The sequence below is a fragment of the Theropithecus gelada genome, chromosome 9 (genome assembly GCF_003255815.1).
Source record: "Theropithecus gelada isolate Dixy chromosome 9, Tgel_1.0, whole genome shotgun sequence".
Classification (NCBI taxonomy): Eukaryota; Metazoa; Chordata; class Mammalia; order Primates; family Cercopithecidae; genus Theropithecus; species Theropithecus gelada.
This window is the reverse complement of record NC_037677.1, coordinates 92,416,146-92,429,724: the sequence shown is the minus strand read 5'-3', so window position 1 is coordinate 92,429,724 and position 13,579 is coordinate 92,416,146. Positions and strand designations below refer to the sequence as shown.

Below are 13,579 nucleotides of genomic sequence, written 5' to 3'. Positions count from 1 at the left end.
AATCTCACTCTAATAACAATGCAAAGCAGTTTCAAGGGTTCAGTTGTTAATCAACTGCTACTGAATTCTGACCAAATTAGTCTTTGAGATAATTCACTTTTGAGAGAGAAAATTGGTTAGACATTCTTTTGGGTTTTCTAAGCTTTACCCATTATCAGTGTTGATCATCAGAACATTACTCAGTTTAACTCCTTGGAGAAAAGCTATCGCCAAATTATTGCTAAATATTTTACCCTCAGCGTTTATCATGGTTGATTTAAAGTTTCTTTAAGAAGAATATGTGTTGTATCTCCTGGAAAACTGGGTTGGAAAACAGTCATTACGATTTGCAGTGGTTTTTACAGAAGGCTCGTTCCTGTACCTTACTCTCCAAGGTCTTGTTCAACTTCTCTGACATGGATCCCCAGTCCCTCCAGGTAGAATTAATTGCTCCTTCAGTAGCATAGCCATATAATTTGGAAAACATTTCTATTAAAGCATTTAATCTACATACCTTAAAAGAGTAGATACTATGGGTATGCATTTTTATATTTTTAGTAGCAAGTTCAATAGGGAGGAAACTAACGTTTATTTTAGAGCTTGCTAGGGTGCTGGGCATTGTGCTAGGAACTTTTACACAACTATGAGGAAGATAGTCCGTAATTTTAGAAATTAGATTAAGTAGAACTGAATTTTAGCCTTAGGAATAATTTGATCTCTTTTGTAGTAGTAGTGTATTTTCTTTGATCAGATAATGAGAAATATGTAACCTATTATATTTCTGTATTGGCTACAGAAAGCTCACATTTAAATGTAATGTTCTATTGCAGAAACCTACTTCTCCCAAGTTCTTGGTATATTTATTCCTCCTCCTCCTATATGTGGTTTATGATCTCTGTTATTTTTTAACTGACTTGTCATATGTTTGATTTTACTGCAAGTTGCCTCAAATCCTTTCAAGAAAATGTTGGATATAGACATTGCATCTAAAATCATATTTACAAACGTGTTACTAGACTTCATTCAGTTTGACCTTAGAATTATTCCAGCATTGGCTATTATAATTATTCTACTTTACCTCATGTTTTTCAGTTATCATTTCATCAAAAATGTTGATATATATATTATCTTTTATTTTAGATAAGCTTGAGAAGCTATAATCATGTCCTGGTGAGCTGCAAATAAGAAAAATATATTCAAATGCTTAATTTTCTCAAAATCCACTTATTTCCTAACAGCATTATTCATAAAGAACTATAAAATCACCTGTGTTGTTTTCTTTTATGAAGTATAAACTAAGGAAAAGCTGTATATTTTGAAGACTGGCTGCTACCTTTCATTAGAGCCAGCATGTGCTTTGTAATTTACATCTCTCTTAAGATGAAAAATAAAAACGTTTAAGTGTTGAACAGAAAGGCTTTCACTATAGCTATCAATTGCAAAGATTATTTGGAGTATTGTATAGATTTTTCACCTATCTTAAATTCTGCTAGTTTCCCATAGAGATAAAATGCTCTTTTATTCTCAGTTAATAGATATGATTTTAAATACAGAATTTATGGCCAGGCACGGTGGCTCATGCCTGTAATCCCACCACTTTGGGAGGCCGAGATGGGTGGATCACCTGAGGTCAGGAGTTCGAGGCAAGCCTGGCCAACATGGCGAAACCCCATCTCTACTAAAGTACAAAAAAAAAAAAAAAAAAAAATTAGCTGGGCCTGGTGGCAGGCGGTTGTAATCCCGGCTACTCGGGAGGCTGAGGCAGGAGAATCACTTGAACCCAGGAGGTGGAGGTTGCAGTGAGTAGAGATCACGCCACTGCACTCCAGCCTGGGTAACAAGACTAGAACTCCATCTCTAAATAAATAAATAAATAAATCACAGAATTTATTCTCTTTCCCATGTTAATTTTCTCCAAGCAGAAACTGGGATAATGGAGTGCATTTAATTTTGCAGGCTGTCCGCTGATGGCATTCTTGATTAAGTACATCTTGGAGGTAGTTGAAAGGATAGTGTATATCATGAGCAATGAACTTTTACTCTCAGCTCCAGCTTGTGTACTGAATCTCCATCAAATATTTAACAGTGATGGCAATCTCAATCTTGTACAATAGGTTACTTTACACAGAGAAACTGAAGCTCTGAGAAGTTAAATAACTTACTCAAGATAATGCCACCAGCAAATGACAGAGCCCGATCTGAACCCAGCTTTTCTTCTTTTTAATATTTTTATTTAGTGCGTGTGTGTATACACACACACACATGCACACACACACACACATATATATATATAATATATACTTTTTTAGAGACAGGGGTCTATCCTGCCCAGGCTGATCTTGAACTGCTGGGCTCAAGTGATCCTCCCACCTCGGCCTCTCGAGTAGCTGGGCCTACAGGTTGTACTACCACCTAGTTCTGACAAACTCCAAAGACCAGGTCTTTTCCGTGTACAGCTGCCACTGACATTACTTGTTGAATCTTGTTGCTTAAGGAAGCAACCACTATTTCAAAGGATCTTCAAGAGCTTCTGTAACTTTTTGAAACCTACAAGCAATGATGATTGAAAAATGCTAGTTGAGTTTAGAGAACAATTTTAAGTGGAAGTTTCCTTGTATTTCCTAGTGATAAAATAACTAGCTGACTCCCCTACTTTGTTCCTCAAGGATTTCCTTTCATTCATGCTGCCAGAACCTAAGAAAGGGCAGGGGAGGCAATACTTATTTATAACACTACGCTAGCAGGAGAAAGGACAACTGTCATCCTTACAACATTTTTTAGCTTATTAGTCTATTCCTGACATCACTTAAGTCCTTCTGCATTATTTTGCATTCTGTATTCTATTAAAATGTTCTTCAAATGTTACCATAATTCTTCCTCCAGGAAGGGCTCATGGAGCTAATTATTTACTATTATTTATTACTTATAAATATTATTTATTATGACTACTTATCAATTTGCTTGTGGTTTTTGTTCACTAAACTGTCACAAGAAGAGGGGAGTTGGGGTCTTAAACCAAAGGCATCAAAAAGTAGTAGCTGGATGGTTTTGCCTTATCCAAAGCCTGTGATCCACTTGGTTGTACTCCACATTGTTCTTGGCCTATTTCACTGCTATAATTGCAAGGATGCAAACACTCCCAAATCTTCTCATTAGTTCACTTATAAGTTTATGTATCTTACTGACTGTTTTATATTCTCCTAAATTTATTTAATACAGTATACTTCTTCTAACTCTAATGTCTACATTAATATTCCAGGTATTTCCAAACACACACGACCACATATTTTACATTTACAAACTTTTCAAACAAATACATTTTATATGTTAATTATTTAACTTGATATTATGTGATATTATATAATAGATCTCCCTTTAAGTCAATAATTTCCTTCACACACAAAGAATAAATAGTTCAAGAAAGCAAGTGTCAGAGAACAACGCAAAGTGAGAGGTACAAGATTCAGACAGGTAGCCAAATAACAAGAATATCTGTTTAGGAACTCTGGCCAACAACTCTGAAAATATAATTGAGCCTATGTTGAATCCAGAAGAATGAATTTGATTTCTGCTAATAGCAGAAGTTCCATAGCATCTAAGCTAACAAAATTCTAAGGTGTTTTTCGTTATAGTTCCCCTACCCCTAAGTTGAAATAATGGCACAAACAGGGTCTCCCTTTCTTTGCAAATCCTGTTTAGGATTTGAAGCCTTTCACTTTCAGAAGGGGTGGCTGGGATGTGAATGTTTACATAGCCTCCAAGATGTCATCACATATATGCAAGTGATTATGTCAGTTCTTCAGAGTTCCTTTAGCCTTTGTTAGTGAGGGATATATGTTAACATAGGCATCGGACAAAGCATAGAAATCCTATAAAATCATATAAACTATGAACTAACATGAAATATAAAATATTCATAGGAAATTATAGAAAATAAGTTATAGAAAAATAATATAAAATGATGGCTAATCCATAAGACAATCCTGCTCTACGTGTATGAATAAGAAGTCAATTTTCCCACCTTTCAAAATAAAAAGAAACATATTAATTGAAAAAATGTTTAGATGTTTAATAGCTACACATACCTGCTCATGAAAGAAATTTATACCCAGCAGTAAAGCATAGCAATACTAAAGGAAGTGGCAATGGAATTAGATTCATTTTACTGGGTCACGAGTGTGTGTATGTGTGTGTCCCTAAACACTGCATAAAGGATTATTCTAGTCTATATCTGTTTTGTTCCTTCTTGGTAGCAAGCAGGAACATAGGTGTATATTTCTTTTTGGATTTAAAAATCTGATTTATTAACTATTTTAATTAAAAATACTTTTATATACAGGAATATTATTCAAAAAGATATCCTCACTAATTCTTCAGAAAATGCAATGGTCTAAAATTTTAATGCAAGTTGACATATGTTCTAAAGTAAGGAAAGTAAAGGAGGACCACTATTTATTAAAGATTTTTTAAAAGGACATACCATAAAGGAAAGGACTGGCACAATTTAAAACTTCTTTTCATCAAAATACATCATAAAGAAAATGAAAAGTCAAGTCATTAGGGAAAGATAGTTTTAACACATATAACTGACAAAGGGCTGGTATCAGTAATATATAAGAACTGCTTCAAAAAAAAAAATAAAGACAGGCCAGGCACGGTGACTTACACCTGTAATCCCAGCACTTTGGGAGGCCAAGGCGGGCGGATCACGAGGTCAGGAGATCGAGACCATCCTGGCTAACACGGTGAAACCCTGTCTCTACTAAAAATGCAAAAAAATTTAGCAGGGCGAGGTGGCGGGCGCCAGTACTCCCAGCTACACGGGAGGCTGAGGCAGGAGAATGGCGTGAACCGGGAGGCGGAGCTTGCAGTGAGCCGAGATCACGCCACTGCACTCCAGCCTGGGCAACAGAGCAAGATTCCGTCTCAAAAATAACTAACTAACTAACTAACTAACTAAATAAATAAATAAATAAATACAAAACAATAGAAAAATAGAGAAAAGTATCCTTTCGGCTAGAGCAGCCATCTTCCATAGTTCGCCAAAATGACGAACACAAAGGAAAAGAGGAAAGGTACCCGATGTTTGTTCTCTAGGCCTTTTAGAAAACATGGAGTTGTTCCTTTGGCCATGTATATGCGAATCTATAAGAAAGGTGATATTGTAGACATCAAAGGAATGGGTACTGTTCAAAAAGGAATGCCCACAAGTGTTACCACGGCAAAACTGGAAGAATCTGTAATGCTATTGGCATTGTTGTAAACAAAGAAGGGCAAGATTCTTGCCAAGAGAATTAATGTGTGTATTGAGCACATAAGCACTCTAATAGTGGAGACAGCTTCCTGAAACATGTGAAGGAAAATGATCAGAAAAAGAAGCCAGAGAGAAAGGTACCTGGGTTCAACTGAAGCACCAGCCTGCTCCACTCAGAGAAGCACCCTTTGTGAGAACCAATGGGAAGGAGGCTGAGCTGCCGGGGGAACCTATTCCCTATGAAGTCATGGCATAATTGGTGTTAAAAAAAATGATAATAAAAGACCTCTGGACTGTAAAAATGTTTCTCTTCATTGAGTAGAAGTGTGGTGTCCTCTCCCTCAAATAAATATCTAAAGCAAATTTTAATTGTATCCTAATTCATGTAATGTCTTTACTAGTCAAACTTAATGTATTTCTTGCTTAGACGTGACATGGCTTATTGTGCAACAAATTACTCAATTGGTTAGAAAACAGCTAGATATTATTTATGAAATATTTGTACTAATTTGAAGATAGTCCCTCTAAATCATCATGGAAGAAATAAAATAATTTCCAAAAAGAAAAAAAAAAGAAAAATAGACAAAAGTAATGAAAGGGCATTTCACTGAAAAGAAAATACCAATGGCCAATGAACCTATGAAAAGAAGCTCAATGTAGATAAATAAGTAAACTGTGATACATCCATACAATAGAATATTATGCAGGAGTAAAAAGAAGTAAGCAATCAAGCTATAAAAAGACATGGAGAAAACTTACAGGCATGTTTTTCATGGAAGAAAGCCAATCTGAAATGGCTCCATACTGCATGATTTCAACTATATGACTACGATGGCTAATTCTATGTGTCAACTGGGCTAGGCCACAGTTTCTATATATTTGGTCAAACATTATTCTAGATGTTTATCTGAAGATTTTTGTTTTGTTTTTTTGTTTTTGAGACAGAGTCTCCCTCTGTCGCCCAGGCTGGAGTGCAGTGGCGTGATCTCTGCTCACTGCAACCTCTGCCTCCCGAGTTCAAGTGATTCTCCTGCCTCAGCCTCCCAACTAGCTGGGATTACAGGCGCCCACCAGCACAGCTAGATAATTTTTGTATTTTTAGTAGAAACGGGGTTTCACCCTGTTGGCCAGGCTGGTTTTGAACTCCTGACCTCAAGTGATCTGCCCGCCTCAGCCTCGCAAAGTGCTGGGATTACAGACGTGAACTACCGCGCCTGGCCTCTGAAGGTATTTTTTAGGTATAGTGTAAGCCAGTCGACTTTGAGTAAAGCAGATCATCCTCCATGATAAGGGTGGACCTTAGCCAATCAGTTGAAAGCCTTAATAGACAAAAGACTGGTCTCCCCTGTGGAAAAGGGAATTCTGCCAGCAGATTTCCTTCAGACTTAAACTGTAACTCTTTCCCGAGTCTCCAGCTTGCCATCCTACCCTGCAGATTGTGGGCTTGCCAGTCTCCACAATCATGTGAGCCAATTAAAATAAATCTCTCGCTCGCTCTCTCTCTCTCTCTGTCTACATCCTATTGCTTCTGTTTCTCTGGAGAACCTTGATGTACACAATGACATTCTTTAAAGGGCAAAACTGTGAAGGTAGTAAAAAGATCAGTGGTTGGCAAGGTTCCAGGGGGAGGGAGGGATGAACAGACAGAGCACACAGGATGTTTAGGGGAGTGAAACCATTCTGTGTGATACTATAATGGTAGATACATGTCACTGTACATTTGTCAAAACCTATAGAATGTACAACACCAAGAGTGAACCCTAATGTTAACTATGGACTATGGTTGATAATGATGTATCAATGTTGGCTCATTGATTATAACAAATATCACACAACGCAGATGTTGATGCTGAGGGAGGCTGTGAATGTGCTGTGGTGAAGGGGTTAACTCTGTACTTCCCACCCAATTTTCTTGTGAGCCTAAAATTGCTCTAAAAATAAAGTCTCTTAATTAAAAAAAAAAAAAAAAAGAAAAAAAAAACCCTGACTCTTTAAAAAGAAGAAATTATAAATTAAAACACAATGAGAATATAATTTTAGATCCACCATATTGAGAAAAATAATTTTTAAAATACAAAATATTATTGAAGACATGGCACAAAAGGAAATTGTATATACTGCTGTTGGGAGTGTATATTGATATAATCACTTTAGAAAAGAGTTTGGCATTGTCTAGTAAAGTTGAAGCTGACTTCAGCTACAACCTAGCAATTCCACTTTTGAACACATATCCTAGAAAACAGATTCTCAAAGTGTCACCTGACTAGTAGCATTAGAACCACCTGGGAACTTGCTAAAGATGGAATTATCAGACCCTACCCCAGACCTACTGAATTAGAAACTAGAGAAGTGGGCTTACCAATCTGTGTTTTAAGAAGCAGGCCAAGTGTGGTGGCTCATGCCTGTAATCCCAGCACTTTGGGAGGCCAGGCAGAGGGATCACTTGAGTCCAGGAGTTTGACACCAGCCTGGGCAACATAGTGAGACCCTAGTGCTACAAAAATAAAAATTTTTTAAAAATTAGCTGGGTGTGATGGTACATTTCTGTAGTCTCCACTACTTGGGAGGCTGAGGCAGGAGAATCACTTAAGTCCAGGAGTTTGAGTCAGTGAGCTATGATTATACTACTGCACTTCAGCCTGAGCAACAGAGTGAGATCCTGTCCTAATTTAAAAAAAAAAAAAGCTGTCTAGATGATTTGAATACATTAAAAAGGTCTGAGAGCCACTATCTTAAAAAGAAACTCTTGCACATGTGCTCCAGAAGACAAGTACAAGAATGTCCAAAGCAATATTGCTTGCAATGGCGAAAACTAGCAAAAAGACAAATGTTCATCAACAGAAGAAAGTATAAATAAATTATGGCATTTTTATACAACAGAATACAATATAGAAGTAAAAATAAATAAATAACAATGTCTTAGTTCATTTTGTGCTGCCATAACAGAGTATCTGAGACTAGGTCATTTATAAAGAACAGAAATTTATTTCCTACAATTATGGAGGCTGCAAAGTTCAAAATCAAGATGTCAGCATCTGGTGTCTGGTGAGGGCCTTCTTGCTGTGTCTTCACATAGTGGAAGGTGGAAGGGAAAAAGGGGACAAATGCTGTGTCCTTACATGGCAGAAGAGTAGAAGAAAGTGAACCTACACTGCAAGCCCTTTAAATAATGCCATTATTCATAAGGGTGGAGTTCTCATGGCCTAAGACACCTCCCATTAGGCCTCACTTCCCAACATTGGGAGTTAAGTTTTCAACACATGAATTTTGGGGAGCACATTTAGACCACAGCAAACAGCTACAAGCATGAATATGGATGAATCTTTCAAAATAATTAAGATTAAAGAAACAAGATTACAGAAGAATACACAAATATAACTCAATTTATATAAAGTTGAAAACATACATAAGTAAATAATACATACTTAGGGATGAATACCTATGAAGTAAAATCGTACAGGAGAGAAAGAATGATAAACACAAATTCATGGTTATTACCTCTGGGGAGAAAGAAAGAAGATGCCATGAGGTAATGGCACAAAGGGCCTTCTAAGGTGTTGGTAATATTATATTTTTTTAAGCTGGATGGTAAATAAATAGGTATTCATTTACTTTTCTTTAGAACTTATGTTTATATATACATATAGATTATATATTATGCTATACAATATACATTAGTTTATGTGCATCAAATATTTCATAATTTAAAAGCTTAAATAAAGCCTATTTCAATAATTATTTTCAATAAGTGGCTCAAGAAAATAATTTTGTTATTGCTCTTTTTTTAGGAGCTATGGAAAAATGAACTCCAACTTACATAAAATCTACTTTAATTTCCTCATTCCAGCATGGATGAGATCCACTTGCTGTATTGGTTTGGTATACAGTGTGCTGGAAAGAAACTTCCACGAATGGATTTACAGTATCCTGAAACACATAATAAACATTGACTAGATTTTGAAATACTGTATATAGTCAATAAAGATAGAGGCCTAGGAAATTACTTGGCAAAACATGGCTTAATTTTTCTAGTTTTTCAAACGACCATTATTTATTTATCTATTGAATAAACATCTATTGTGTCTATTCTATATCAGGTACTTTTCTAGGATCTAAAGATAAACAGAACTTTCTCTTAGGGATTTTAAAGTCTATCAGGGGAAAACATACGGGTAAACAAACAAGTGCAATGAAATGTGAGAAATTAGAAAAATATCTTTAAGGTATGAAAATTATTCAGGAAAAGGAATTATTAACTTTTGGGGGGTGACAATAAGGAGAGTATCATTGTTTGAGCGTGTGCTTTGAAACTTTAAATCGTAGTTCATTTGGACAATAACATGGATATGTGTCGAGGCCATTCCAGGCAAAGGAAACAACTAGTAGGGCCCTCGTGGAACAAGGAGTAGCATGATATGCAGGAGAGAGAGAGATGAGGCTGATTGTAGGCGTGGGCCTGATGCCTGAAGATTTTGTAGCCATTTTAAGGAGCTTATACCTTATCACACAGACTCTGAGAGCAGGGAATGAAATGGTTAGAATTACATTTTATAAATGCCACCTTTACTGTGTCATGGAAAATAAACTGGAAGCCAAAGAAAATATAGATGGAGAGATGAATTAAGAGTCAATTGTAATTCAAAATAACATAATCAATATTGTACTTTATAGAAGTGTTAAATACTTATCTCATGTAAGATCTCATCTGAGGCTACTGATTTGATTGTTTCTTTATGTCTGAGGCAAGATATAGATGATTTTGAACAAGTAGGCATATCCAAGGCTCTTCAGGAAAAACAATATAGAGACATACACCTTAATTAGTTTTAATATTAGTTTTGGTAGGAGTGGGTGGGTTTTTCCTGTGCTTATGAAGATATATAAGTTAGTATCTATGGTTCTTACTGAGTTTGCTTTGAATTGTCATATCATGTGTGGTTACAGCTAAACATTTGATAATTACTACTCTGGAAGCGCAACTCCTAAATACTGAACTATGGATTAGATCTGGTCTATGATAAAATATTCACAGGTATTCAGTAAAAGGGGAAGAAAGGGCAAGTTATTCATGATGGATGTCAATTAAAATATATATTGTGGGTGGAAGATTACCCAGGTGCCAAGGCAAGAGACTGAAGGCACAAACTGTTGCAGTGTAATAGAGAAAATAGTTAGAATAAGAATAGTTACAATACAAATTAGATGTAGAGATGATCATGGACATTATCAGTCATTAGTATAAACGTTATTAATCATTAGCTTTTAATATTACTCTTTGTAGTATTACTAACATAACCAAGGAATAACCAGCGGGTATAGGGTCAGGTGCTGAAGGGACATTGTGAGAAGTGACCTAGAATGCAAGAGGTGAGCCCTCTGTCACGCCCACATAAGGGCTGCTTGAGGGCTCCTTGATCAAGTGGCAACACCAGTGCCTGGGAAGGCACCCGTTACTTAGCAGATCACGAAAGGGAGCCTCGTTTCCTTGGAGGAGTCAGGGAACACTCTGCTCCACCAGCTTCTTGTGGGAGGCTGGATATTATGAAGGCCTGCCCGCAGTCATCTGGAGGCCTAAACCCCTCCCTGTGGTGCTGTGCTTCAATGGTCAAGCTCCTTGTCCACTTTCATGCTCCTCCCTCACTCCTAGTTCCTCTTTGAAGTTCTTAGAAGATAGTGGTAGAAGAAATAGTGAAAGTCTTAAAGTCTTTGATCTTTCTTACAAGTGCCATAGAAGAAAATGCTGATGTATGCTGCCTTCTGTCTCTGCTTTGGCTACCTAAAAGGGAAGGGCCCCCTGTCCCATGATCACGTGACTTTCTTGACCTTATCAATCACTTGGACGACTCACCCTCCTTACCCTGCCCCCTTGTCTTGTATGTAATAAATATCAGTGCGCCCAGCCATTCGAGGCCACTACCAGTCTCCGCGTCTTGGTGGTAGTGGTCCCCCCGGCCCAGCTGTTTTCTCTTCATCTCTTTGTCTTGTGTCTTTGTTTCTTATGATCTTTCATCTCCGCACATGGGGAGAACACCCACTAAGCCCCACAGGGCTAGACCATACTATGTATATATATACACACACACTATATATATATATATATTACAAGTTATACTTTAAGAATATATCCCTCCTACTTTTTTGGTGTTACAATATTCTTTTTTTTTTTAACAGCAGGATGTTATAGAAAATGGTGGGGATTTTATATGTCTTTATTTCACAAAACAGCTTTTGAAATATGCATTTGTTTTGAGCATATTTAATTCTTTTAGATGAACAAGACTGTAATTTGTAAGACAGTGGCAAAACCTTTAAGAGATGTTAACTATAGATTAGTAGCCAGTAAGCAAAACGTTTGTTTTTCATAGGAAGAATTCATGAGTTGTGGTAGGCATAAATGTAAGCAAGCAGGGCACATGTATTGAACACAGACAGAGGGGAATGCCTAACATTCTTAAGGCATTTGGGTACTAAATATTAGTAATATATAAATCATACTGACACTAAATATATGAGACACTAAATATCCAGGATACACTAAATACATGTGGGCACTTAATATTCATAATGCTGTACTTTGCCCATCCACTGGTGATGTCCACTCTGGCCCCATGTATCCTCTGCCCCCAAAACACAAATAAAACCCACTGGGGCACATACAATTTGTAGATGTTACCTAAAAATAGCAGGTCTAAAACACAGCAGGGTGTAACTGTAGCAATTCTGATTTTACACACCATTCTACATTTGCTTCACAGCTTTCCTGGGGCATTTCCCAAAACAAAATTAGTGTCCCACTCATTTTCTCCAGCTTTCTGCTTCCAGTACTGAGAGAGTCAGTGGCATGGAATAGGGCAGTTGGCAGCAGAAGCTTCAGAATTTTCACAACAGGGAATAGAGACAAAGGCATTTACTTGATACAGTATAAGAAGGTGAGAATGCAGCCCATACCCTCAAAATATACATGTTAAAGTTACTCTGGGAATCTTGAACCTCAGAAAACTCTTAATACATGGCACTGACAGTAGGTTTGACTATGCAAATGCAGATTTCAATTTTCATTCATTTTATGTATATGGAGCATTAACAAAGTGCGAAGGTTTACAAATAGAACAGCATGGAGAATTATCATATTTAAGGTAGACCTTTTGCAACTCTAAAAATTGGGCATATTGCCTTACCTATTAATTGTTGTTTTTCTGGTGGGAATATTATAGGCCCTCACTATTCGGACAAGAATCTTAATATCTCCATCAGAGATCGTCTGCGCTCTGACCTTTTTCCTTTCTTTCCTCTGAGGTTTTAACTTTCTCCGTGGTTCAACAAACTGACAAACTGCATCTGTCAATTGGCTAAAGAGTAAAAATTGATCATTACGTTTGTTTTCTTGGTTTTAAAGATATCAGTCTTTTGAGTAATTGAAATGAGACCATTATTCTGAACCATATTCTCTGCATTATGGAGGGGAGACCGAATTGTCTTAAACTCAAGGAGAAATCTTTTTCTTAGCATAGGAAGGAAGAGATGCTATGTTCCCTCATGTTGAGAGAGACCGTGATTGCTCCTTGCCCTTTGGGTACATGGTCCAAACAGAGACATGGACATTGAGAGGTAAAGCCATGAAACATGATGATCTTTTGGAAGATTATTCATTGTTCAGGAATCATTCTCTTGAACGTGCCCGAATATTAACATTTTCTACATGGCTCTGAAACTAGAATTAGTTGTATATGCCGCCAACCTGGGCAACACAAATCCATAGAATTATAGTTTTATGTTCACACTCATTTTTCCCTCAAGGACTGAAAAGTAAAACACAATAGAGTTCAGCATCCTAAATGAGTTAAAACCTTATTGATCATTCTGAGTCTGCATGTGTCCTCCAAGGAGTTTTCCCAGAGACAGCCCTGTTCCTACCCTTAGTTCACAGATAGAACAGTATGAGAATTGAGTGACTTCACCAAACGCTCTCCCAGCTGCTGCCTGTGGATCTCAGCACCTTTGTACAGCTGAGGATTTTCTGTTTTGCAAGGGGGAGATTACAGGCTTAGCATGGTGCTAGCAGCAACATCTTTTCCCTTAGCAGTCTCAGGACAGGAAATCTTAGGGCAAAACTAATTTGGGACAAACGTGTTTCTTGAATTTTTCTTTCTTGCCCTAAAACCTGTCTAAGGAGAGGGCAAAAAAACTGCCCCCAAATACTATATAATTGAAAATATATCATGTAGATATCCCAAAATGCAACTTTAAATTGACCAAATATTTTAAGTCATTGTATTTCACGTTATGATCTGAAACTGCATCTTCTGACATATGGCTTAATTAAAATAGAAATAGAGAACTTAGAGG

The 13,579-nt window shown here is 37.0% G+C and overlaps 1 protein-coding gene across 1 annotated transcript in view; it reads right to left on the bottom strand.

Annotated features, from left to right (window-relative positions):
• CC2D2B (coiled-coil and C2 domain containing 2B) overlaps positions 1 to 13,579 on the bottom strand; it is a 114,528-nt gene that overhangs the window by 28,718 nt on the left and 72,231 nt on the right. Inside the window, 4 exon segments of the mRNA XM_025397706.1 lie at positions 1,058 to 1,154; positions 9,051 to 9,160; positions 9,898 to 10,018; positions 12,412 to 12,582. Coding sequence (XP_025253491.1) covers positions 1,058 to 1,154; positions 9,051 to 9,160; positions 9,898 to 10,018; positions 12,412 to 12,582 — 499 coding nt within the window.